At 53.2% G+C, this 24,912-nt stretch overlaps 9 protein-coding genes across 9 annotated transcripts; 5 read left to right on the top strand and 4 right to left on the bottom strand.

The window, feature by feature from the left end:
- The first annotated feature begins 91 nt into the window (after positions 1-91).
- Positions 92-1,792, top strand: PV05_11277 (uncharacterized protein). Its single transcript, XM_013454740.1, has 4 exons — positions 92-816; positions 885-1,021; positions 1,134-1,179; positions 1,314-1,792. Exons 1-4 carry the CDS (start codon positions 265-267, stop codon positions 1,632-1,634), a joined length of 1,056 nt encoding a protein of 351 aa, XP_013310194.1. The 5' UTR covers positions 92-264; the 3' UTR covers positions 1,635-1,792.
- Positions 1,760-4,776, bottom strand: PV05_11276 (uncharacterized protein). The gene has a single exon (XM_013454739.1). The coding sequence runs from the start codon at positions 4,336-4,338 to the stop codon at positions 2,365-2,367; it is 1,974 nt and encodes a 657-aa protein (XP_013310193.1). The 5' UTR covers positions 4,339-4,776; the 3' UTR covers positions 1,760-2,364.
- On the bottom strand, positions 4,770-6,752 carry PV05_11275 (malate dehydrogenase, NAD-dependent). The gene is made up of 6 exons (XM_013454738.1): positions 6,552-6,752; positions 6,375-6,492; positions 6,171-6,320; positions 6,028-6,122; positions 5,432-5,972; positions 4,770-5,379 (listed from the first exon to the last, which is right to left on the bottom strand). Exons 1-6 carry the CDS (start codon positions 6,618-6,620, stop codon positions 5,327-5,329), a joined length of 1,026 nt encoding a protein of 341 aa, XP_013310192.1. The 5' UTR covers positions 6,621-6,752; the 3' UTR covers positions 4,770-5,326.
- A 1,267-nt stretch (positions 6,753-8,019) lies between these two features.
- Positions 8,020-9,241, top strand: PV05_11274 (uncharacterized protein; the record flags this gene model as incomplete). Its single annotated transcript, XM_013454737.1, has 4 exons — positions 8,020-8,094; positions 8,150-8,866; positions 8,912-9,001; positions 9,095-9,241. The coding sequence occupies 4 exons, from the start codon at positions 8,020-8,022 to the stop codon at positions 9,239-9,241; spliced, it is 1,029 nt and encodes a 342-aa protein (XP_013310191.1).
- Positions 9,242-9,797: 556 nt separating this feature from the next.
- On the top strand, positions 9,798-11,571 carry PV05_11273 (uncharacterized protein; the record flags this gene model as incomplete). The annotated part of the gene is made up of 4 exons (XM_013454736.1): positions 9,798-10,023; positions 10,089-10,627; positions 10,689-11,290; positions 11,403-11,571. 4 exons carry the CDS (start codon positions 9,798-9,800, stop codon positions 11,569-11,571), a joined length of 1,536 nt encoding a protein of 511 aa, XP_013310190.1.
- Positions 11,572-12,505: 934 nt separating this feature from the next.
- PV05_11272 (uncharacterized protein) lies at positions 12,506-14,239 on the top strand (the record flags this gene model as incomplete). Its single annotated transcript, XM_013454735.1, has 3 exons — positions 12,506-12,968; positions 13,023-13,449; positions 13,501-14,239. The coding sequence occupies 3 exons, from the start codon at positions 12,506-12,508 to the stop codon at positions 14,237-14,239; spliced, it is 1,629 nt and encodes a 542-aa protein (XP_013310189.1).
- A 1,311-nt stretch (positions 14,240-15,550) lies between these two features.
- PV05_11271 (uncharacterized protein) lies at positions 15,551-20,166 on the top strand (the record flags this gene model as incomplete). Its single annotated transcript, XM_013454734.1, has 8 exons — positions 15,551-15,783; positions 15,839-16,859; positions 16,916-17,597; positions 17,654-18,228; positions 18,289-18,688; positions 18,757-19,019; positions 19,091-19,832; positions 19,922-20,166. The coding sequence occupies 8 exons, from the start codon at positions 15,551-15,553 to the stop codon at positions 20,164-20,166; spliced, it is 4,161 nt and encodes a 1,386-aa protein (XP_013310188.1).
- A 553-nt stretch (positions 20,167-20,719) lies between these two features.
- On the bottom strand, positions 20,720-21,577 carry PV05_11270 (uncharacterized protein; the record flags this gene model as incomplete). Its single annotated transcript, XM_013454733.1, has 1 exon — positions 20,720-21,577. The coding sequence occupies one exon, from the start codon at positions 21,575-21,577 to the stop codon at positions 20,720-20,722; it is 858 nt and encodes a 285-aa protein (XP_013310187.1).
- Positions 21,578-22,473: 896 nt separating this feature from the next.
- Positions 22,474-24,749, bottom strand: PV05_11269 (tryptophan synthase; the record flags this gene model as incomplete). The annotated part of the gene is made up of 2 exons (XM_013454732.1): positions 22,474-24,554; positions 24,611-24,749. 2 exons carry the CDS (start codon positions 24,747-24,749, stop codon positions 22,474-22,476), a joined length of 2,220 nt encoding a protein of 739 aa, XP_013310186.1.
- Between the last annotated feature and the right edge of the window lie 163 nt (positions 24,750-24,912).

Here is a 24,912-nt window from a genome sequence, read left to right as displayed (position 1 = left end):
ACCGAGGCTCGATTCTATGCCCCATTGCTTGCACGGCTGGCACTGGCTGGGTGCCATGCTATCAAAGGTGTTGCTTACAAAACAATCCACCTTCAAATGGTCCCCAGACACCACACTCGCATATAATACTTATATTCGAAGACGCCAATATTGACCGGAGTGAATTAAGAACCCCTTGAGAAACCCGTGAACACCTCTATCATCGTCCCTAAGATTCCCCACAGACCAAAAAAAGACCCATCTAATTCCTCCTGTCAAATCACAATGGTTCAGAACAAAGCGTTCATATACAAGTCCGTACCCGATGGTTGGCCAGTACCAGGCAAGGACCTGGCCGTCGAGGACATTGGCTTCGACGAGTCGACTCCTCCGCCAAAGGGCGGCTTCATCACCAAGAACCTCTACGCAACATACGACCCGAGCCAGAGGGGAAGGATGCGAGACCCCAGCGTGAAATCCTACACTCCTGCCATGCAAACAGGCAAGCCTGTCCTCGCAGTCACCGTCATAGGCAAAGTCCTCAAGACCGACAATCCCAAGTTCAAAGAAGGCGCCATAGTCCTACTCTGGACCCACCCGACCGAGTCCTACTCGAAAGTGGACGAGACCCAAGCCGGCCGGGCTGAAGTTGTCACCCCAAAACCCGGTGTGCCTCTGACAGCATATCTGGGCCTCCTGGGCATGACCGGCATGACCGCCTACGGCTCCCTGCTGGAAATCGGCCAGCCGAAGAAAGGAGATGTCATTCTGGTCTCTGCCGCCGCTGGCGCTGTCGGCCAGATGGTCGGTCAGATCGCCGTACGATTGGGTCTCCACGTATGTCTCCAGACATTAACCCACCTCTACCCTTTTTATGGCCGTTCCGAAGTTAATGACCTCAGCAGGTCATCGGCTCCGTCGGCGACGACAAGAAACTAGACTTCATCATCAATGAGCTGGGCTTCAGTTCCGGGTTCAACTACAAGAAAGAGAACATGACCGAAGCGGTCAAAAGGCTCGCCCCCGACGGACTGGATATCTAGTAAGTTGGTGCTTTTCTTGTCCTTTTCCCAAGGCGCCGTTCAAGACGTAGCATGTTTCCCCGTTTACATGACCTCCTTCCATGTGAACATCCGCTGACCTCGAATCCTTAGCTTTGACAATGTCGGCGGCGAACTTCTGGACGTCGCCATGGCAAACGTGAGTTCTCATTCGTCCCTCCTATCAGGAACCCCCTTACAGCCCCTCCGCGGAGCACTGTCACGATGACTCGCTTGGTGCTCCAATCAATACGGGTACCCAATACTAATTCGCGGCGCAATGATGATATCCAGATGAAAGATTTCGGCCGTATCATCGCCTGCGGCGCAATCTCCACCTACAACAACGGCAAGGACACGACCCCTTACGGCCTGAAGAACTACAGTGCCGTGGTCCGCAAGCGCCTGCGCTACCAAGGCTTCATCGTCTATGACCCGAACATCATCCGCTGGAAGGCCGAGCGCGACGAGAACGTGTCCAAATGGATCGCCGACGGTAGCTTCAAGTCCATCGACCACGTCACCGTGGGCATGGACAATGCCGTCGATGGGTTTCTGGGTATGCTCAAAGGCCAGAACCTGGGGAAGAGTATCTTGAAGATTGCGGATGAGTGATGCTGAAGCTCAAGGTCGGGTACATGCACATGTGTGGCACACTATTTGCTGTTCCATGCTTTGCTCCCTTGATTGAAAAATGAAACCCTTACCTAGGTATTCTATGCTAAGCTATGCATGCCGTGCCATGCCGAAATTCATTTGTAACTGGTAACAGCTCATATCATTCTCATTTTTTTTCTGCGGGAAAATCATAACTTTCATAAGGGTACCGTCGCCCGGCGCGCTTTCTTTCTCTCCTCCCCCGGACCAGCCAGGCTTCAAGATCGGATGCCTCATTGTTGGCATTGGCTTCCTCTCTTCCACTCTCTCATCTGACCTGCTTCTGCCCAACCCAAAGACAGGCTCCCACGGCACAATGCCTGCAGCAAAGAGAGAGAGAAAGACGAACACCCGAAATAGCCTCCTTCTTGCGGCTCGGCCATGCAAGCACAAAGCATCCGGCCCGCGTCTCATATCATTTCGTTTCATCCCGTTGCATCTTGTCCATCCCAGTTCAGATATTTCAAGCCCCTCCGACAACCCGCAATGAAAAAAAAAGCATGTCACCGCCTTCCTTAAAATCCTGCAAACTCCGTGATTTCTCTTGATCCTATCGACCGCCCATGCGTTGTTCGTCAAATCATTATTCCTTAAGCCAGTGTCGATGTCGATCCAGTTGAACCCATCACCACCGTAATCATTCCAGTTCGTCGCCAGCCGTTGATTGTCGAGATATGCAGAAAAAGTCCTAGGGTCTCAGATGACCCCAGCCTCTCCCTCTATCCAAGTCTTGATGTACCATCGGTGGAACCACCACCTCTATTGCGGACGAAGGGGTCCGCGCGCGAGTCCCTGGTGAGACATCCACGCGGCTCCGCACATTCTCGAGGCAGCCCATGCAAAGCTCCAACCCGCACGCCTCGCAACTGTGCAACGGCTTGTGTTCCAGGCATCCGTGGCACGCTAAAAATCCCTCACCCAGAGCCGAAGTATGTCGATGAAAGCAAGCAGGACGACCAGCAGGATCCACGGCACGGCGAAAATCCGGCCAGTCTTCTCCATCGCTCTCGTCTTCGTCTTCGTTCTCTCCGTTCTCTTCGTCTTCGTCGTCCTGCCACGAGCCTGGGGCACACTCACATGAGTCGTCCTCGTCGAAAAGTCTACCGCACCGGTAGCAAAATTCGACGCCACAGATGCAGTCCATATGATTACAGCCGTCCGTGCGCTCGACCATAGTCAGACACGTCGGGCACTGTTTCCATCTCTTCTCAGACCCAAGCGCGTAAAGAGCAGCCTCGTTGTCGTCTTCCTTTGGGCAAATTCGTTCATCGGCATCCCAGATCCCCTCTTGGTGCTCGTCCATGAGTCGGCGGCATCGCTTGCACGTGACCCTCTCACACTTGAAGCACACGCCAACCTCATGATCAGCGAGGTGGTTGTTCTCCGGCAGAAACGCAGAACAGTGCGCGTAGGCACAATACAAAGGTCGATTCGCAGTGAACTCGGCCTCAATCTGCTTGTACCGGTCCACGAGGCCGCGCTCGAGCATGCCTCCCCACACGGAAATCCTCAGTGCCTTGCCACAGCATTTAGGTGGAAATGATGCCATATTGGCGCAGCCTGCCTCAAAAGCATCTTTCAGACATTCTTGGCAATATCGACATCCACAACCAATGTTGAGCAAATCGTCCCGGTTGAAGTCATCCATACAAGCGGTGCAAGGAAATAATCTACGATTGGGGTTCGGAGGTCGGGACATACGACGCCGGTGAAAGGCACGTTGCGCCTGTGCATGCTGGCCTGCATTATTTTCAACAATGCCATAAATGCGAGGAGCCGGAGGTGAGGCTGTTAGGTCGTCGCGGAGAAGGCGAGGAATTCGAGAGGCTGTTGAGGTTGCAGAGTCATCAGAATCATTTAGCATATCCGCCTCGGTGGACAAGATTTTCTCGCTGGAAGATTGATTCCATGTACCCCCTTCAATGAGTTCCAAGCTGTCTCGAGTGCGCAAAGTGAACGTCGATGACGGCGTACTCTGGCGCGTCTGTGGGCTTTGTCGCAACGATCGTCCTTGTGTAACGGAGCCCTGGCTTCGGCCTTGATTCATATCTTGACGTAATGGAAAAGGAGCATCCAAGCTGCGTTCGGATCTTGGGGACGGGCGATTCGTCTCCATGGCAGTGGAGTTGGTCCGAAATGCGGGAGTGAGTGGAGGTGGCGTGCCGGATCTCGTGGATCGATGATGGCCTTCTTCGATCCTAGGGAAGGAGATCGGTATGTGTGGTGGAGGAGCGAGTATCAATCGCGTTGCTGCATCTGTAGGCCTATATCCAGGGCCATAAATTGCGCTTCGCTGGGGCAGAGGTAGAATGAATGGATATCCAGGAGGAACAGGTAGATGTCGAAAGTCTCCGAAGGGACCTGGAGTTGAAGGGTGGCGGTTATGGACCGGGCGATCTCCAGCTGGTGGTTGATCGGTTCGAGTGTTTGGGTTGGAGGTCGCTGGATTCCGACGATGTTGTTGTTCTGCGGCAGCTGGCACTCTTGAGAAGCTTGGAAATGGTGAACTGTAAATCAAGCCCGGATCGGACTGTGGTGGAAAGCTGTAACGAGGAGCAAATGGAGGAGATCTGAAGGATCCTCGACGATCCTCAGATTGTGTGTCCATCATCAAGGCGTCGCCATCTCCATCAACAACGAGGGGTTTAGAGGCGTAAGACATGGTTTCCTGCCGGTTTGCAATTTCTAGGACAGTTTCGCCTAGACAAGATCATGGATCGGTTGAAGTGGGAGGATGCATCAGTCGGTGAGGTTGCACGATCAGGCTGAAGTTGGCGTGATGGCGGGGTTGGTCGTGAAGTTCGGTCAGCGCAGATATTCTTCGCCGGTAGATCATTCGCTGCCTAGACCACCTGTTGAGGCAGTCGGGTAAGGGTAAGTTGAGGTCAATAAAGAAACGACAACTTCAAATGGTGTTGACAAGATCAAAGGGTAATGTCGAGCTCTCAGGCTGTGAGCAGTTGCCTGTTTCACTGCGGCATACCCTAGGCAGAACAGTGAAAGCGACAGCAGCTTATGCAGGGCGGCAACACCAACACCTCTAGACTCGCATCGATGCCAAAACTATCGACATGTAACAGTCGAGGTGACTAAGTCGCGAAGAAGTTGAAGCTGAGCTTTTTATGATCAAGGCCAAGTGTGCGTAGTGTGCGTCTGGCCGCCCAACGTCGCTTACCCGTGGACGTGGTGCATACAGGTGTAGCACCCTTATTGGACGCCCATCTGCACTTGACCGCAGACACGTCCAGCCCGCAGCTACACCGGGCAGTGGAAAGCAATGCATTGTGCTTGTTTACACTATGCCACCGTTACTGAAGAGGCCATGCCACCCTACGCGCAGTTTCACCAACAGTTGCCTAAAGGCATGGGCGTTCGCTTCACCCTGGCAACTCGTCAGATCATGGCTGTGCATTAAGACGGAAACGACGTATTGTACTTTGATTGTCTTGCTAGGTTGGATACAGCAATAGAAAACAATTGCTTCGAGGCAGGCAAGAATATCAGTGGGAGCACAGGGAGGAGTTGGTTGCAAGCCTCGATATTCTATCCTGTCAGAATGCTAGATGAGAGTAAACTCCTTGTCTTCATGTCTGCAGAATCTTTGCTTTTGGTACACACGAGCATCATCCGTCTTGACCGCTCAAACTCGTCTATGGGTTGGCCTTGACGAAGTCGATACCCTTCTGGATGTTCTTCTTCAGGTCTAGAATCGCGTTAGCTACAGGTCACGAAAGTGACGTCCTGAGTGAACTCACCTCCCAGGCATGCCTCAAGCATCTGTTCTTCCTGTTTGCTGAGTTTACCAACTTCGTGGATCTTCTGGACACCGTCTGGGCCAAGCTCGACCTTGGACGCGAAGAATTCCACGCCTTGGTCTTTGTACAATGGGCTATCGACGAAGGTGCACTCAACAACACCCTTCTCGCCTTGCGAAGCCTTCAACAAGCTCTCAGCAAACCGGGCACCAGCCATAGCCATGGAGAGAGTGGCAGAGCCTGCACCGTCCTTGGCCTTGACGACTTCGTCACCACCGAATTGGATGCGGTTGACCAGGGCGTCGAGCTTCTCGCCAGTGATATCGGAGTGGCCGGATTGAGAGATCAGGGGGACGATGGTAATACCAGAGTGACCACCAACAACAGTGATGTTCTCGTTTGCGGGATCGGTTCCCTTGACCTCGGAAACGAACCGGGAGGCGCGGACGACGTCCAATGTGGTAACACCAAAGAGAGTCTTGGGGTTATAGACTCCGGCATTCTTGTACACCTCGGCGCAGATGGGGACGGTGGAGTTGACCTGTAATCTCGTTATCAGAATATAGCCTTCTCTTTGAGGGATTGTGAATCTGTACAGGATTGGAGATGATCAGGAGCTTGGCTTCAGGAGCGGCTTGGGCGGCGGCCTTTGCAAGGTCACGGACAATAGTTGCATTGGTGTTGAAGAGATCTAGCAATTGTCAGGTGTGCTTTCCAAATCGACTGAGCTTTCCCTTACCGTCACGGGTCATGCCAGGCTTCCGGGGGACACCAGCCGGGATGAGGATGATCTCGCTGCCCTTCAAACATTCCTTAAGGCCTGAGGGTGTCGGGTCGTAACCCTTGACTGTGCTGTTGGTGTTGATGTGGCTGATATCCGCTGCGACACCTGTTCAACGTCCGTTAACCATCTCTTCTCAGCACTCTCTGCGGACCAACGGACCAGGACCGAGCTTGATATCATAGAGAGCCAACTGGCTAACACGAGGGTTGAGCTTCATCAACAGGGACAAAGGTTGACCGATACCACCAGCGGCACCGAGAATGGCAACCTTGGAGGGCTATGCCACATGATGGTCAGCTCAATCGAATTCGACGAGTTGATGGAGATTGAGCGTACCTGTCTGGCCGTAGCTGAGAAAGCCCGGCGCTGGACTTGGCCGAACATCTGTCGTGCGAAGAAAGACATGTTGGCGAGAGATGAGTGAGCAAAGAGTAGGTAGCAGACTGAGAGGAGCAGTGAATTGGACGATGAAAAAGAAAACAAGAAGCTGTATTCACAAAGATTGACCGAACAGCTTCACAATTGCCCGGAGAAACTGCGCCGTTCACCCCCGTTCGTCTCCAATCATCCAATGCGTTCTTCCTTCGCTTGCTGGTCCCGTGACCAAGGGCTTGGCACCTCTCACCTTTCATCCTTGAATCCTTCCATCTCCGTACAGCCGCTGTCACTCCTTCACCTCTACCAAATTGTCCGTTCCCATCAATATGTCTTCCGGCAGACAAATTGTGACGTTCTCGCTGTCTGTGCCGACTGAACTATGTCCTGTATAGCCGCGCCAGGGCCATTCCAGAGCCATTTCCAGCTCTAGCACCAACGCTCTTGACAGCTCACTTTCCACGTGGCGGTGCACATCTCTGTCAACCATGCTCGATGAGCTCAACGGTCTCCGGGCCTCGCCAGTGTTGTGTCTATGGCTTTCCATGCTCAAGTTTACAAAATATGCGTCGCTTGGGCAGCCTGCCATTGGCGCGAGACGTTTTCCTGTCTCTTCAGGCTAGACGTGCTTCTCAAATTTCCCTGATCCTATCTCATATCAGTCGAACCTCGCGAATCGATGCCGGGCTCTGTCATGTGCCTCGAAGCTGAATATACTTCATGATATGTCGCCGATCAAAAGGTTTCAATTATCAGGCAAAAGCGAAGCTACGACCATCTTCATCTTCATGCACAATCACACGACTTTGGCTACCTGCACCCCCTTCTCATGGATATGGCACTTGGCATGCGTGTAATTTCGAGCCCGGCCTTTTTCAAACAGAACAGGTATGCGAATATCTGCAACCAACTTCTTTCGATCAGAGGGGATCCCCTGCTCGTGCATACGGGAATGCTTTTCCCTTGAAGGAAGTGGGCCGCTCCGTTCCGATCCGAAGGCCACTTGACGAACAAGGTCACCCTATTAACCCTCGCAACTCCTTCACTGCGGACTACGGTAGGTATACATTGCACATGGGTACTCCGCCATTCTTTACAGCATGGTTTACGCAGCTCCATCGCCGATGATGCGCGTCTACTCAAAATTATCGAGCAAGTTTTCACATGACTGCTGTTCCATACAGCATCATTATAGCTTGCCAATGGTCTCGAAGGCTGAACCCAAAGAAGCGATGTTTTGCTTGTTGATCAATCCACTTTGTGTAGTGGTGCAGTACTGAGACAAGGAGTGCTGCATGGAGCTTGTTGTCCACAGATACTGGAGCGAAAAAAGAAAAACATTTATACTTCCATTCCCCCACCTTTCCGGCCACCTTTGCGCTCTCATCCATTATCTGAGTAGCGAAAATATCGTGACAGGACAGGTGGTATGGCGTTTGATCATGAAGAAGGACAACCAGGTATTGATGACGATGGCCATCTGACTGCCGAAGACAGCTCGAATGTAAGGTACTAATCCTCCTGCACTCATCCAGACCATCTTATCGGTCATGGTATAGGTGCCTACAGACGACTCGGATTCAGCCTTCAGCGACGACTCACAGACTGTCCTCAGTAGTTCACTGCGGTCGTCCATTTACAATCATCGCTACGAAAATGGGCGAACATATCATGCGTTTAGGGACGGACAGTATCCCATTCCAAACGATGAGGAGGAGCAAGCACGCCTGGATCTTCTGCACCATCTCTTTACAATGGTCCTTGGTGGAGAATTGTATACTGCACCCTTACCTACCGAGCCACAACGTGTGCTAGACGTGGGCACAGGCACAGGAATCTGGGCCATTGAAATGGCGGATCGATTCCCAACGGCCACTGTAGTCGGCACAGATCTATCACCAATTCAACCAGGTTTTGTGCCTCCCAACGTCCAGTTTTACATCGACGACGCCGAAAGTGATTGGATTTTCAGAGACTTCGAGAAATTCGACTTCATCCACGGTCGAGCCCTGTGTGGAGGCATTGCAGACTGGCCAAGGTTATACGCCCAGGCATATGATCATCTTGAGCCCGGAGGCTGGATGGAAATGCAAGACCATGAGTGTTGGATCAATAGCGACGACGGTGGCATGGAGAGAGCTCCTGGTTGTACTGAATGGATTCACGAGGTTGACAGAGCTAGTGCGATGTTTGGTAAACGATTGAACATCGCACACTTGCACCGACAGTGGATGATTGATGCTGGGTTTGAGGGCGTCACGGAAATGGTTCGAAAGGTATGTATTCGAGGACGTCGGTCAAATGGAGCTCACCGACTGCAGATCCCCATCGGTTCTTGGGCAAAAGACCCCAAACTAAAGGAAATCGGCAAACTCATGAGAGTGCAAATGATCCAGTCAATACCTTCTTTTGTACGTGCTGCTCTTCGAAAGTTATGCCGTTGGTCACGCCCCTTTTTTGTTTTGATCTCATCTTCAAGGGGCCGATCTGCTAACGGTCTGAAGATGCTTGCCTACTACACCAGAATCCTAGGTTATAGTATGGAACGTACTGAGGTCACTATGGCTTTGGTGAAAAGGGAATTTTCAGACCGAAGTCTGCATTTGTATCTGCGCTGGCACTTTGTCTACGGGCGGAAACCGACCCGATAACACCATGGCGTGCGGTCAAGACCTTCAAGAGGTTGCATTGCCTAGGTACGCACGCCTCTGCAGACCAAGAGAGTGCGCTTGAGCAATGATTGGTACTGAAAAGTCGGCATTTACCAAGACCCATACTCCCGTATGCACGCATCCCTTTTCCACCCACGCTAAACGAAGCTAACTTTCATCCCATGCAATTCCGTGCACGCATTCTCCAGAAAAAATTCTCCAGTCATTATTCAGCTACTTAATTCCCTTGGTATACCTCTTGCGCAGTTCAAGCAGCAGGGGCGCTTACCCAACGATTGCCAGCCCAACCTTCTCCACTCTGCCAGGTGGCCGCGGATGCAAGACGATGCATAAGTGTACCTTCGCTGTACCTATCATGCAAAAATTCTGCGCCCAGAACATGTGCAGACACTGCCGGTAGTTGTCAACCCCGCTGGTCTTGTATGAAGTCAAAGAGGATGTCCTTGATCTCTGTGCTTGAAGCTCTTTGCTCACGGCCACTTCCTATTTCTCGCGGTCGCCTGGCAAAGTTTGCATTCTGATATCGGGTACCGCAATGGACATGGAACTTTCCTGGATCCTATCACACCCCATCGCAACGCTCCTCGTCGCGTACATTTTCTACGTCCTCTGTCTAGTCATCTACCGACTTCATTTCCATCCACTGGCCAAGTTCCCCGGACCCAAATATGCAGCTATCAGCAGATGGCATGAATTTTACTACGAGGTCGTGAAGAAGGGACAGTTCACGTTCAAAGTCCAGGAGTATCACAAGAAATATGGTCAGTCCCCGTTCAGCACCTTGTGGCCATTTGTCTCTACTCGACGAACTGAAACCTCTGTCAAGGTCCGATTGTCCGCATTGTACCAGATGAACTCCACATCCAAGATTCGCAGTTCTATGACGATCTGTACACCAAAGCCGGGCGAGTTGACAAGTATGAGTGGATGGCAGGCCGATTTGGGTGCGACACATCTGTGTTCACCACTAGCCCTGATGAGCTACATCGTATCCGTCGTGGTGCCCTGAACCCCTTGTTTTCTCGGGCTCGAATAGTCGACTTGCAAACCATCATCCGCGAGAAAATCAATCTTCTCCTCGAGCGAATTCGCGAGTTCCAGGCGGAAGGGAAGATTCTACCCATTAACCGCGCTTTCATGGCACTGACGGGTGATGTTGTGATGGAGTATTGCTTCTCGATGACCTATGATCACTTGAGAATGCCCAACTTTGAGAAGACGCTGCATGAGCCATTCATGGCAGCGAGCATAAGCGGCCATTTATCGCTACAATGTCCATGGGTGCCAAAATTGCTGTTCATGCTGCCCGAGAGCATGCTTGTCAAGATCGAGCCGCTCTACGCTCTCGTCTTCCGAATGCAAGCTGTACGCAGGAGATATGCAAAGCTCGTCAGACTAGATATGATGTACTGATATGTTATTGCAGGACTTTCGCAAGCAAATCAATGCCATGAAAGACGGCAAAATGGACGACGTGCTCGAGAAGTCTAGCCATCCGACCGTCCTCCAAGAACTCATCTCCGGCAGCATGCCAGCGTCGGAGAAGGAAACTCGACGCCTGCAAGACGAAGCCCAACTTGTTGTCGCCGCCGGTGTCACAACCACGGGGTGGGCTCTGAGCACCGCGACGTTCCATTTGCTCAACAACCCTAAGACCCTAGCCAGACTTCGTGCAGAACTCGGGGCAGCCATTCCCGACCCGAAAGCTACACTGTCCTGGACCGAGCTCGAAAAGCTGCCGTACCTGACGGGCTGCGTACGTGAAGCCGTCCGGATGTCCTACGCGGTGACGACGCGTAACCCTCGCTTGTTCAGCAAACCGCTTATTTACAAGGACTGGGTGATTCCTCTACGCACGCCAGTGTCCATGACTATTGTCGATATAAACGACGACGAGGATATCTACCCCAACCCTCGCGAGTTCCAGCCCGACAGGTGGATCAACCCGCCCAAGACGAAGGATGGGAGTAGTTTGGAGAGGTACTTTGTCGGGTTTGGCAAGGGGAGCAGGAGCTGTCTGGGGATCAAGTAAGTCTCGTCCGGACACCTCTTCTCGAAGCCGAGCATGGCTTCGGGCCGGTTGTCCACCGCGTCATCATACAGGTTTGGAGCAGCCCAGCGGTGCTAAGATTCGTTCCAGCCTCGCTCACGCAGAGTTGTACATGACTCTTGCAGCCGTCTTCCGCAATTTCCAATTCGAACTGTACGAGACCGACATCACGGACGTCGAACTGGCACATGATTTTTTCTTGCCCAGTCCGAAGCTAAATAGCAAAGGGGTCAGGGTCAAGGTGTTGAAGGAGGCATGACGCCGGTTTGATGGATGTGTGGAGGTGGAGCACCGGTTCGCCTGGCATGCTATTCCCAATTTAATGAGAGTACCCAGATCCACGCAATGCAGAGGCATAAATGATATATAGGCGTCTACCATCCCGTCAAGTAACATAGTAATGTAGCACGGTAGATATGTACCATGTAGGCTTGGTGCCAAGGGCTTCTTTTACGGGACAGACGTTTAAATGCCTTGGCCTCTTAGCCTCCTGGAGCTTGACCTCTTCCTTTAATTGCACCTTCACCTTTCCACCTTTCGTCTACACAAGCCAAAAGCCCCAGCACCTTAGTACAGAGTGTCTCGTCTGATCTTATATGGCCATTCACGGTCTGAGATGACCTTGTGCAAGCTCTCTGCGCGACTTCTACCGGATCGGCTCCGTTCACCGACGATCGCCTCAGGAATTTCCTCGTTTCCTCAAAAACATTAATGATTTGATGATTGACACAATCTCACAGCATTCCCCGCACACTGGTACCGAGTCTCCTCAAGACGAGGGTGCTCAGTGGATGCCCCATGGAGATTGTCCGGTGGATTCGTGGATGTCGAGTAGCACGAGTCTTTCGGTCCTGACTCGGGCCTGGTGGATGGCCGCGCCTGAAAACCGCGAGATGGTGAGTCTAGAGATCAGGCACACCATGGGATGAGATCGACATACCGACTACCGAATAGCTCGGGAATGTGCCACTCTGGCAATCTTATAACCTCGGGTTTCGAGTTGGAGATTTTATCATACCCGCGGCCAGGACGCCTACCAGCAGCTACGCATTAATTAGAAGATGATCGCTTTGTGGGAGCCCTGGTCTGAGTGACATCTGTCTTGCTCTCTCCCCCTTACTTTCTCTCGGTACTGTATCTCTGGTCTGATACCCCCTCTCTGTGTGCTGTCCCTTTGATCGTCAGTGGTCACCATGCTGAACAAAATCATCGTCAACCAATATAACCTGTGGCTTGTCATATTCGTTGCCCTGGGCACGATATCAACAGCCTACGGTCTGGCCGTCATCGGGTCGACTGTTGGTCAACCGAACTTCTACACCTATTTCAATCTTGCCACTGCTGGTGAGCCCGGCTATGCTCATACCACGAACATTATCGGAGCCCTCAATGGAGTCAACTCAGCAGGAGCCATTGCAGGTTGCATCTTCCAAGCCTGGTCTGCAGACTACTACGGTCGAAAACGCACATTGCAGATCGGCTGTGTCATCCTCATTATTGGAGGTGCTCTCTGTGCCGGTGCTTACGACATGGCCATGTTCCTTGTCGGCAGGTTCGTTGCAGGAATAGGAGCTGGCATTCTTGCCTGCGTCGTGCCAATCTATCAAGCCGAGGTCTCGACACCAGAGACCCGCGGCGCCATGGTCTGCGTTACAGGTACGGCTCTTTGTTCTTCTAATCTAGCTTCCAATGTTCTAACAATGTTACTAGGTATTATGTACGCATTCGGCTACAGCTTGGCAGGATGGGTCGGATTCGGATGCTACTACATGAAAGCCGATGACCCAGCGGCTCAATTCTCCTGGCGTTTCCCTCTTTCTTTTCAGATCTTCTTCCCCATCGTCGTCCTAGCAGGGAGCAGATTGATCCCCTACAGCCCACGTTGGCTCCTCTCCAAGGGTCGCCGACAAGAAGCACTGGACATTGTCAAGAGGTTGCACAGGACACCGGCAGACCCCGAGGACACCAAGGCACGTCAGGAATTCTGGCTCATGGAGAAGCAATTCGAAATGGATGCACAAATGTCTTTTGGACGTTTCGAACTCTTCAAGACTCCTGCCAACAGGAAACGAGCTCTTATGGCCTTCATTTTGATGTGGGGCGATCAGTTTCTGGGCATCTTTGTCATGACCAACTAGTCCGTATACCCTCTTCTGCAGTTCCAGGACCCCTACTGATCTCTCTATAGTGGTGTCTTGATCTACGCCAGCCTGGGTCTGAGCGGATCTGTGCCCCTTTTACTCAACGCCTGCTGGACAACCCTGACCATCATCGGCAACACATGGACAGCATTGTACATTGATCGCTTCGGCCGTCGCAAGTTTATGCTCATCGGGTCCGCCGGCTGCATTACCGCCTTGATCTTCCTCTCCGCTCTGACGGCCTCCTTCCTCAACACCACCAACAAAGCCGGTCTGAACGCAGCCGTGTTCTTCATCTGGTTCTACATCTTCTGGTGGTGCTTCTTCATCGATGCCACCCAATACGTCTACGTCTCCGAGATCTTTCCCAACCACCTCCGTCCCTACGGCGTGGCTTTCGGATTGTCAGCATTCTACCTCGCCAGCGAAGTCACCCTGGTGGGTGCTCCCGTTGCTCTCAACAAGATCGGCTGGAAGTTCTACCTCGTCTTGATCATCCCTAGCGCCTTCTACTGGGTCATCATTTTCTTGTTCTTCCCTGAAACGAAAAACCGGACACTCGAGGAGATTGGTGATGTCTTTGGAGACGATATGCACGTCGCCAGTCATTGGTACAGTGCGTCACCGGAAGAGAAGGCCCGCATGGCAGAGCAAGCCCTCAGGGAGACCGAGGGTGGCGTCGTACATGAGAAAGGGTATGGCGAACATAATGCTGAGGCTGTGGTTGAGAACGGCAAGACCGAAGCTGTTGAGGCTGAGGATGCTACCGTACCTCGTGTGTCGTGAGGCCGGCGTCGAAAATCTCTCCACCACGCATTGCCTCATATACTGCTGCGGTTGGGCACACACGTGGCGACACCCTTTGCGTTGATCTACCAAGGAGGTGTTTGTGGGTGACATACCTACCAGGCTAGGTTTGGAGAGAGGATATCGTTCATGGTCTAGGTACCCGAATCAAGAAGAGAAAAGGAGTACAACCATGATTGCCTATACTAGCGTCAGATGTCACTGGATCTATATATAGCTGTATATAGGAGGAAAGATGTTTAAATAAATGCCCATTAGGAATTGAACCGCCTTATGTTTATTGCATTGCATACTCTTTGCCTCCTATGCTTAGAGGCGAATATCGTGACTAGCTTATCTCGATTACACAAGCCCAATTCCTTCAAATATTGCTGGGTTCGGGGTTGAGGCTATCGAGAGCTGGCTTGCAAGGCTTCTTGGTGTACATTGGCGAGGCTGCCGTGGTATGATCTCCTTCACCGGGTCCCTCTCGTTCGGCTCCATTCGGAACTTGTGCTGTTAGGAATCTATTCCTTACAGTATATCTATTAGATTAGCGGAATTCTCCTCTGAATTCTGCGAATCTCCGTCTTTTTAGGGTTTGGGCCTACGGGCTATTCCTGACATGCGCTTCGCACCAGCCTGACCAGGGTTTGTGCGGCCGCCACGCTGGACGGGTGGGATGAAATGATCCAGAAGTGGTTTAGCACCTCGCCGCGGATGTATACCCTTGGTGTTCCTGGCGAGCTGGACAGTTAGTCCAAGCCACCTTCTCAAGCTACGAGACCTCACTGGGGGCCACACCACACGTCGCCAAAAGATCTACTCGTTGCTTCGTGCTTGATCTCGCAAAGGGACGTGGGAACGGGCCGTCACTGGCCGTACTCGGTAGAGGAGGGGCAACAGGTTGGCCGTCCCTTCCCTGACCCTTGCCACCCAAGCAACGCCTACCCAGGCTATCACATCGACCCCGGAATTGCTGCAGGAGGTATCACACCGTGCCAGCCATGTCTCGTAATTCTGCGGGATTTGCCATTTTCGGCCTCAACTGGCCAAGGATGCGTTCTCCGTTGCCTGAGGTGCATTGGCTCTCACGGATAGGGACGGACGAGCCTGACGGCTTGACTGAGTTGTTTTTCCTTCGGGTCTCTTCATTTCCAAGTCGAAACCACGGCGATTCCCATGGCATGAGGCTCAGGTCACCACATATCGAGCTTGACTATCTCGAGAAGTTGAGCACACGTGCGAATCAGGCACCGTCTAGCCAGAAAGGCGAACAGAGACACATACCATTCACTTCCCACATGCGAAATGGCTGTCGAATCCTCCTTTGAGCCGTCATTTCGGGAGATGCTAAGCAAACCCGCTCCGGCCGACACGATCTTACTCAGCGATGACGGTTCAGAGGCCGAGTCGTCGGAACTCGAGGATGGAAGTGATGATGAGGATGTGCCTAGACCAGGCGTGAAACAAATCGGGATAAGCAAGTATTACGTCCCATCGTGGACAACTGAGGATGCATTCCGGGAATTGTATCAAAATTGGTATGTAATCGTGCAAGTACTTGCATGCTCCGCACACTCTGTTGACGCTCTGTAGGAAAGACGCGATCATTGCATCCTTCAATTTGGACCCAAGGTCCTTCCGGCCGGTCTTCAAAGAAACCCCTACGCAGATTCACATCACCATCCACAGAGAACCCGGCGAAGAGGGGGACCAAGCATCACGGGAGCTTCTCGGATTCATCCGCTTCAATCGAAAGGCCGGAAGTGTCGAACTGACCAACTTTCAGGCGGAACTGAAACGGAAGAATCTCTTGATGGGATTGTCGACGAAAAGAGGCCATGATGTATTTGCAGGCTGCCACGGCGAGGGCTTCAAACTCGCTGCCATGGTGCTGCGCCGGGAGGGGCATTCTGTCCGATTTGCAGCGAGCGAGTACTATTGGAACTTTGGACTGCGTGGCCGGGACCGGTCGTACCTCGCGTGTCGGCTTTCGCGGGCCAAAGTCGAAGCCGTGGAGAAGAAGAAGCGGGATTTCGCTGCAAGGAGCGCGAAGCCCAAGTTCAGGAGAGGTCTGACATCGAATATCTGGGAGGATGTGACAGTCCGGGTTGGCAAGGCCAAGGGAGATTGGGGGGTGTTTGTCTCGGAAGAAGACTTCCGTTCGTGGCTGACGGTTGCAATCGATCTCAATCCGCCCTCGCCCACCGATGTTGTGCAGACCGCGGCCGGCGACCTGATCCTGGACGCTCGATTCGAGGGGCATATCTATCTCAAAGGCTTGCGAATCGTAGGACATGGAACCGATTTCGCACACGGCTACAACTTGGCACGCGGTACCATTGGCCGTGATCGAGATCGTTTGAAAACGTCGGCAGAAGAGGACGAAATATTGAATGCGATCTGGGAGCAAGCAATTCTCACCCGGGGGCCCGACGCCGTCGACACCTATATCAAACTCGTACACGACAGGGAGGGATGCCCAGAAGTTGGTTTGACGGGGCAGAAGCTGCCAAAGTCAGCTGTGCTGGTTATATGGGCCCGGTTGAGAACGTTGAACCCGAACACTTTCTTTTATCCCAAAGGTGGCCCTTCACAGCTTCCCGCCATCGACCAGGTATATGATCCTTCCTCAATACACGCACACCAAGAACTGATAATTGTCCGCCAAAGGTCAACTTGATTACAGACGAATTAAACAAAGTGCCGGTCGCAGTACCGAGTGCGTTGTGGAAGTTGTTGAAGAAGTTCTCGCTGGTTCGCACTCCACAAGAAGAACGCAATGTTGTGTTCATGGCGTCGAAAGAGGTAGTCTTGGATCGAGATGCTTTCGGAGCACACATCGTCCGAGCACTGAAGGCGTCCCTGGCATTGCACCCCAAGCTGCGTGATTGGGACCTGAGATTCGTGGATGGTGGCGGTACAGACGTCGAGATTGTCTTCAACAGTGGAGAGAAACAGGTCCTGGTCCACGCCAAATGGCTCCAATTTCAGACAGCCCACAGAATGGGTTCGTGTGAGGTCCTACGGTTGACAGATGACGGCCAACTCGGTGGAGAGGCATTCTTTTGTGACCACGTGGTGGAAGACCTGTTTGAGTCTCTCCTCGGGGTAAGTGGTCGCGGACAACGAACCCTTTTGCGGCGAAGAATGCGAGAACTGCTCCGGCTCATGCCTCGACTCGTCCAAGTCACCCCCACAGAGTCGCCAAACGAGCTCGAAGTCCGCTGGATTGGCAATGAAGGGGGACTGGTGTCGACCTACTACAACCGCCATATCCGCTATCTGGTTATCCTCCATCGGCTGACGTCGTGCCAGTCGAGGTCGAACGATTTGCTTCACAAGTATCGAACCGGTATGTATCAGTGAGCTCTGACTTGCTGTTCTGGCCTAACGTTCGTGGATGACCAGAAAGTCCTGTGGCCAATGCTGCGCCCTCGCAGAGTGAATCAGATTCCCGCGCAGAATCGGTCGTATGTGATTGTCCGGCCCAGATCGTCCCCCGCAGTCTCTCTCGAGCAGTTTTCACCGGATTAGATCACAATGAACAGTATTTTCCAATGGTCGCAAGATTTGACGATTATTCATTCTTCGCAACACCTCCAAGCCCTGTCGCACCCCTTGGGATTGTCGCGCCATCTTTTTCGGGTCCCTCAGACGGGGGACATCCTGACCTAGCCACCGAGGGCGTCGACTTCAACAATGTGCCCGATATTTGCGAGGATAGGCATGCGACTGATCAGTATATGGAAGGAGTGCAATGGGAGGCGCCGGAAATCGATGTTAAGCCCCCAGTCACCGATTTTGAAACACAAAATCCACCGACGTCGCAGCCACCCAGCTTGAGAGGAATCGAGTCAATCCCCGAGGAGGTTGATGCTCTGCCACTGTTTGAGCGAGACCATGATCATTGGCGGCAATGGCACGCCGAAGAGCTGCCGCGAGCGTTTTCGAAGCTCCTCGCGCACCGTGAACGTAACGGCCTTGTACGTGCAGATCCAGCAGATGCGGCAGGGATATGATGGATTGAAGCTGACCAGTCGCAGCGAACCCTCCACCCAGTGGCCGGCCTTGAATGGCCTGACCTGGACTTTGAATTCGTGAAAGGTGAGTATGCCCTAATCCGCATTGGCAGGGAGAACCCGTCGGAGCATGTCATCTTCATCCACGAGATCTCTTATTGCGCGGAGGAACCCGAAATCAGCAGCGCGAGTCTGCTGGTCACCAAGTATTCGAAACTTGTGTCGACTTATCCCGTTCGCCAGCAGCTCGTCGGGGAGGATGAGGATGAGGATGAGATCGAAAAGTGCCGAGAACTGCTGCTCCATTTTGGGGACTTTGGCAACATGGGCACGCGCCACGATGCTGAATTGATTCGGTTAAACGATGTCGTCTATGCGACAGATCTGACGGCCGGTGTGGACCATGTCCTTACACCCCCTTCAGGTAAGCCGACAGGATTGAGAGATGGCGCACTGCACGGGTGCAAGGCTGACCGTGTCATTCTGTTATAGCTTTCGAGCATGATGCCATGTACTGTCGTTTTGCAATTCAAGGCTCGACATCGAATGGCCCAGTTGCGTGCTGGACGCCGTTGTCCTCTGACTTGCTTAGTCGTCGCGATCGATGGCGCGGACGACAGTTCAACAATGTGTCGAAACCGGCTGTCGTGGACTTCACACCTGGCATCCTTGGGGCTGCAGAGGGATTTTCGCAGGCTGGGTTTGACATCCAAGCTGCGATGGGCTTTGATCACGAGCGCCACTTGTCCTGGAAGGTATGAGTGGTCCTTTCCTTTCACCCATAGCATTGATGTCCCAGCAGGTTCCGCCACTGACACTGCTTCAGATACGGCACGCTCAAAGTCAAGTCTACGACGGTTCACCGAGAGATACTCTTGACGACATTGACTCTAAACGACTCCGTCTGCCATGGACGTCGGAGCCCGCGCCTCCTAAAATAGCGCTGGTGGCTGGGGGAAACTCACCCTTTCGCCTAAGCGAGGCCAACCAGAAGATGCCGTCCATAGAGCAATTCGTCTCGCAGTCGGATCTCCTCGACGCAGCTTTTAAGAGTCCCGGGAAGCCAGATTTCCTGGTGATGCTTTGCTCTCCAGCAATGCTCCACCAGTCAGTGGTACCCCGGCTCATCGTTGCCATCCTCAACCTGCTTGAGCACAGACTGTCCGTCCATATGAAGCTCTGTCATCTCCAGGACCATGGACTCCCACTGAGACGGAGTATATTCATCATGATCGCCTCACCCTTTTGCGCCCCACTACCGTGGTGTCTGCACTCGCCGTCCGTCCCTAGTAGTCTTGGAGCACCATCCACCACACTCGGTGATCTGATTGTTGACTTGGCATTTGAAAATCCTCGTGCTGGACTAGGGCCGCTGCAGCGGGCATTCGTTTGTTCACCACCGCTCGACATGCATAACGGGAACGTGCCGCAGGCCGAGAGATATGCCAGTCACGTCTACAACCACCAAACCGGGCAAGAATCGGCATCATCCTGGAGGGTCCCTCTTGCCTGGGAGACTGATGTACTTGTGGGCTTATCCTGCGACCCTCAACCCTGGACACATCCCGGTAAGTGACCTGAGACGGATCTCATCAGTATTTTCCCGTTGACAACCATCGGTCACTATCTTCTATGCTAACGCCGGGCATTCTGCCAGTTCGCCAAGATCTCCTCACCGTGCGGGAGCTCGCTCGGCTCCAGGGATTTCCGGACGATTTTGTCTTCTATCAGTCCTTGGCCATTCAGTACCAGGATGTATGGACTGCCCTGCCTCCGATCGTCACGCGACTCGTGGGGAAGACCATTTTGCAAGTTATCCAGGGCTCGCTGAGGGCAAAAGCAGGTGATCGTCAAGAGTATTTGAGGGCTTCGAAAAGACCCAGGTCTGAAAGCGAAGTGTGAAGCCCCTCGATGTGTGCCATTGTCAACTCGGGTCGACTATAGGGAGCAAAGGTGTCAAGAAGAGATCGTCCACTCGCTTGCTGCTCTCACAGTCCCAAAAAGGGTGTCCAAGGATAGGTGCTACAGTATGTCGTCGCTGAATACCAAAAAATACTTCTCGCCTGGTAACAACTACCTAGAAGTACAGACAAGACCACTCGCTTTTGTGGCTAAGTCAAGTGAGACTCGGTCATCTGCGCAGTTAACTACGATCTGATAGGTACATCGTGTAAGTTTGGCGCCTAGGGTGCCCATTCGACATGCGACATACAGCAGCGAGCATAACTTACGTAGTAAGTGGTAAGAGGGGCCGCATCTTGAACGTAAGGGTCCAACTGACGAAATCAAGCGGCAACTTGGTTTTGCAACCCTGGTCAAGGAAGTTTTCAGTACACGATATACTAGTACCACAACGGAGAACCATTGTAGTTAAGGTATATTGGGATTTAGATGCGTCGTACGGTTCGAGGCCCGAATCTTCGCCCGCCCTCTCGTCCCCTTGAGACCTCCATCCTCACGTCCTCCCCGTACTCGAGATCATCCCGCCGTCGACCACGAGCTTCTGGCCCGTCACATACCGCGCGGCGACGTTACTGCTCAAAAAAACGACGGCGTTGGCCACGTCAAGCGACGTGCCCATCTTCCCCGTCGGCACCTGCGCATGCCTCGTGGCCACGAAGCCTTCATAATCGCCGCGGGCGTATTTTTTCGCAATCGTATGCACGAGCGGCGTGAACATCAGGCCCGGCAGGACGGCGTTGAGCCGGACGCCCTTGTCCGCGTACACCACGGCGGTGTGTTTTGTGAACTGCGTCACGGCGGCCTTTGTCGCGGAATAGGCGACCTGGGGCTTGCCGATGTACCGCAGGCCCGCGATGCTGCTGATGTTCACGACGGCGCCGGACCGTTGGCGTTCCATGATCGGCAAAACCGCGTGGCACAGCAGGTACACGGATTTCAGGTTGATGTCGACCTGCGCGTCCCAGACGGCCTCGGACATGTCGGCCGGCCCGCCCTTTTCGCTGCGGCCCACGTTGTTGACGAGGATGTCGATGCGGCCGCCGTGTTTGTGTGTGCATTGCTCAACGAGCTCCGCGACGGCCGACGAAGATGTCACGTCCGTGGAGATGACGTCGACGACGGCGTCGGGGACGAGGGCTTCAATGCGGGATTTCGTGCGTTGTCCGGCTTGAAGATTGATGTCGCAGCCGAATACTTTCACCCCGTTCCGCGCCAGGGCGAGCGATATCGCGGCTCCGTTGCCCCAGTTGTCGGTCAGGTCGGGCGGTCCGTCTTGCCCGATGCCTGTGACCAGCGCGACTTTGCCGCGGAGGTCGGGATAGATGGGGAGGTCCGAGTCCTGGCTGGACATGTTGGATATGTTGGTGGTTGGGTCTGTTGGTGGTGGTGAAGCTTGTTGTCGCGGGGGGAGGAGGAGGAGGAGCACTAGTGAGGTGTGTCAAATTGCAGGAGAAAGAAGAGCTGTTCCCAGTCGCTCTTTGCGCAAAGTTGATATTATCCAAGTACCCTACGTACTTCTAGATCCGGGTTGCATACGGGGGCTGAGCCCTGCCCTGCCTTGCCTCGTCAGGTGGAACATAAATACCCTGCGGGGGGACTTATTTGTCGTGAGAGTGCTGTCTGAGAACTCCACGAACGGTGGTTACCAGACTGTGGAGGAGGGAGTCATGGAGAACAACCCGGCGAGTTACTCCTCGGCTATGGGGAAGTGTGGAGTAAAAAAGGGGGAAAACCAGCCCACCCAGGGTGTACTGTAACTTTTAGAGTACCACCAAGGTGAGTTACTACGGACTATTGGTGACTGGTGGTTAGTATTCTCCAACTCCATGATCCGACAATCATGGTCCTATCGTGAAGTCTGATATGGTGCAGCTACTAGGACTGTAATACAGTTTCGACGTTTGCCAGAGGGAGGGTACTGTGAGCTCGCCTGGTCTACGTTGGCGGGAAGTGTGGCCCCTTGCTACCTACCAACATCAATACCTCCCGAGAGCACATCAACATGAAATACAGGCTGCCGACCGTGTGAATTGAACACAAATGCGACCATGGATGATGCACGACCATCTCGACGGGTTTGCTATCACATCATTTTGTCCTCGTTCACATGGACTCCTCTAGTAGAAGAAGAAGAAGAAGAAGAAGAAGAAGAAGAAGAAGAAGGAGAGAACCATCCCGAAGGACATGGCGATCCCACAGCACAATGTACATACTCCGTATAGTCACCTACCTACTCGGTAGCACAGCTTAAAACCTCAGCTCCCAACCGATACCAGGACCCAGTCTAGGCAACTCATCCGCCACCTCTTGCACATCCTTATCACCCCTACCGCTCAAACAAATGACAATCGTCTCATCCTTCTTCATCGTCTTGGCCACCTCCATCGCCCCATACACGGCATGACTAGACTCCAAAGCCGGGATGATACCCTCGGTCTCACTCAGAGTGCGGAAGCCAATCAGGGCCTGTGAGTCGGTAGCGTTGATAAACATCGCGCGCGAAGTCTCCTTCCAACTCGACAACTCGGGCCCGACACCAGGATAATCCAGCCCGGCCGAGATCGAATGCGTGTCGGAAATCTGCCCGTGCTCATTCTGCAGAACGTACGTGCGCACGCCGTGCAGGACCCCGACTGACCCGCCAGACAGTGTGGCCGAGTGCCTGCCAGTCTCGACACCCTCGCCGCCGGCTTCCACGCCAATCAATTTGACCGAAGGGTCCTTGCTGAAAGGGAAAAACATGCCCACGGCGTTCGAGCCGCCGCCCACACAAGCAATGACCGCGTCGGGCAGTTTGCCCGTGAGTTCCTTCATCTGCTCTTTCGTCTCCTGCCCGATGACGCTCTGGAATGTGCGGACGATGGTTGGGAACGGATGAGGCCCAATGGCGGACCCGATGATGTAGTGCGTCGTGTCGAGGTCGACGACCCACGCACGTAGTGCCTCGTTGACGGCGTCTCGAAGCGTCCGGGATCCAGCTTCGACAGCGACGACCTTCGCGCCGAGCAGTTTCATGCGGAACACGTTCAGTGCTTGCCTTCGCACGTCTTCCGCGCCCATATACACGACACATTCCAGGCCGAACTTGGCGCAGACAGTGGCGGTCGCCACACCGTGCTGGCCAGCGCCAGTCTCGGCAATGATTCGGGTCTTGCCCAGTCTTCGTGCGAGGAGGATCTGACCGAGTGCGTTGTTGATTTTGTGGCTTCCAGTATGGTTCAAGTCTTCTCGTTTCAAGTATATCTGCGCACCGCCGACCTTTTCCGTCAAGCGATTCGCCAGGTGAAGCGACGAAGGTCGGCCCATGTAGGGATAATATGATCTAAATTCTTTCCAGAATTCCGGGTCGTTCCGTGCTTGCTCGAAGCCCTCCTCAAGCTCTGCCAGACAGTCCATCAATGATTCCGGAACGTATTGGCCACCAAACTGGCCAAATTGAGCGGGAATGGCGTCGGGATTCGGTGTAGTACCATTAGTAGCGGAGTTGAGAGCATCCAGTTGATCTGCTAGGCCGGGTTCTGAAGGGACATCCGCATCTGTGATGACCTTGTCGACTTGGACTTGATGCCCATTCAGGCCGTTTGTGGTGGCATTGGGTTCTTTGGCGGCGTCCATGGTCTCGACAATCCCAACTTCTCTCGTCAAGCCATTCGTGTCGTTGAACTCGCCCACTTTTCGTCCGGTGATTTGTGAACAGTATTCTCGTACGGCCTTGGCGCGCTCGCCTTCCTTTGCTTTTCCGAGCTCTATTACGATTTGACTGCCAATGACCACACCCTCGGCGATCTGTGCGACGCTTAAGAAGTGCTCTCTTGTGCTGACACCAAATCCAACAGCCGCTGGCACTCCTCCAGAATATTGATGTACCCTTTCCAGCAGCTCGGGAAGTTTTGTGTTCAACGTGCCCGTGGCACCAGTGACGCCCATTCTCGAGACAACGTATATGAAAGAATCGGCGATTTTGCAAAGGAGCTTCATCCGCTTTTCTGACGTTGCAGGGGCGATCAACGGTACGTATGACAACCCGGCCTTTGTGCAGTTGTTTCTGAATCTGACAGCCTCCTCGGGTGGCAGGTCCACCATGATGAATCCATTTACACCAGCTTCTTTGCAGTCTTTTAACATGCGGTCTTCACCGTAACGAAGGAGAGGGTTGAAGTAGCCCATGAAGAGCACGGGGACCTTGAGGCCACGTTTCCGAGCGTCTCGAACGAATTGAAGGCATGCTGATACCGTGACGCCATTCTGGAGAGCGACAGTGTTTGATTTCTGGATGGTAGGTCCGTCTGCAATGGGATCTGTGAAAGGGAGACCGAGTTCGATGATGTCTATATCGACACGTCAGCGAAAGATCAGCTGGACAACGGCTTTCGAGCAGCCTTACCTACGCCACCAGCCTGGAGGCCTAGCATGATATCAGGACATTCCTCCTTTGTGGGATATCCTGCTGTGAAGTAGCCCACAAGGGCAGGCCTGTCCTCCTTCTTGCACTGTGCAAAAGTTGTCTTGATAGCGGCCGCCATCTTGAGGTTTGGATGATGTGGAAGAAGATGAAGAGAAGGAGGGTTCAACGGGAGTGAAAGCACAGATTTATGGACAACGAGATTGACTCATAAATCACTCCTGCAAAGGATTGACTGCTGCTGCGCACAGTACCCGTGTGATAGCAGTAGAAAATCAATCAAT

The sequence above is a fragment of the Exophiala xenobiotica genome, assembly GCF_000835505.1.
Source record: "Exophiala xenobiotica strain CBS 118157 unplaced genomic scaffold supercont1.7, whole genome shotgun sequence".
Lineage (NCBI taxonomy): Eukaryota > Fungi > Ascomycota > Eurotiomycetes > Chaetothyriales > Herpotrichiellaceae > Exophiala > Exophiala xenobiotica.
The sequence above is the reverse complement of the archived record's forward strand: the minus strand, read 5'-3'. Positions and strand labels throughout refer to the sequence as shown.

Excerpts from the sequence above, each read along its gene's own strand:
- PV05_11277 (XM_013454740.1), top strand. The coding sequence starts at position 265 with ATGGTTCAGAACAAAGCGTTCATATACAAGTCCGTACCCGATGGTTGG. Across the intron at positions 1,022-1,133 it reads CCCGACGGACTGGATATCTA|CTTTGACAATGTCGGCGGCG; the intron begins GTAAGTTGGTGC and ends TCGAATCCTTAG. Across the intron at positions 1,180-1,313 it reads TGGACGTCGCCATGGCAAAC|ATGAAAGATTTCGGCCGTAT; the intron begins GTGAGTTCTCAT and ends GATGATATCCAG.
- PV05_11276 (XM_013454739.1), bottom strand. The coding sequence starts at position 4,338 with ATGTCTTACGCCTCTAAACCCCTCGTTGTTGATGGAGATGGCGACGCC.
- PV05_11275 (XM_013454738.1), bottom strand. The coding sequence starts at position 6,620 with ATGTCTTTCTTCGCACGACAGATGTTCGGCCAAGTCCAGCGCCGGGCT. Across the intron at positions 5,973-6,027 it reads TCCTGATCATCTCCAATCCT|GTCAACTCCACCGTCCCCAT; the intron begins GTACAGATTCAC and ends ACGAGATTACAG. Across the intron at positions 5,380-5,431 it reads GCTTGAGGCATGCCTGGGAG|ACCTGAAGAAGAACATCCAG; the intron begins GTGAGTTCACTC and ends ACGCGATTCTAG.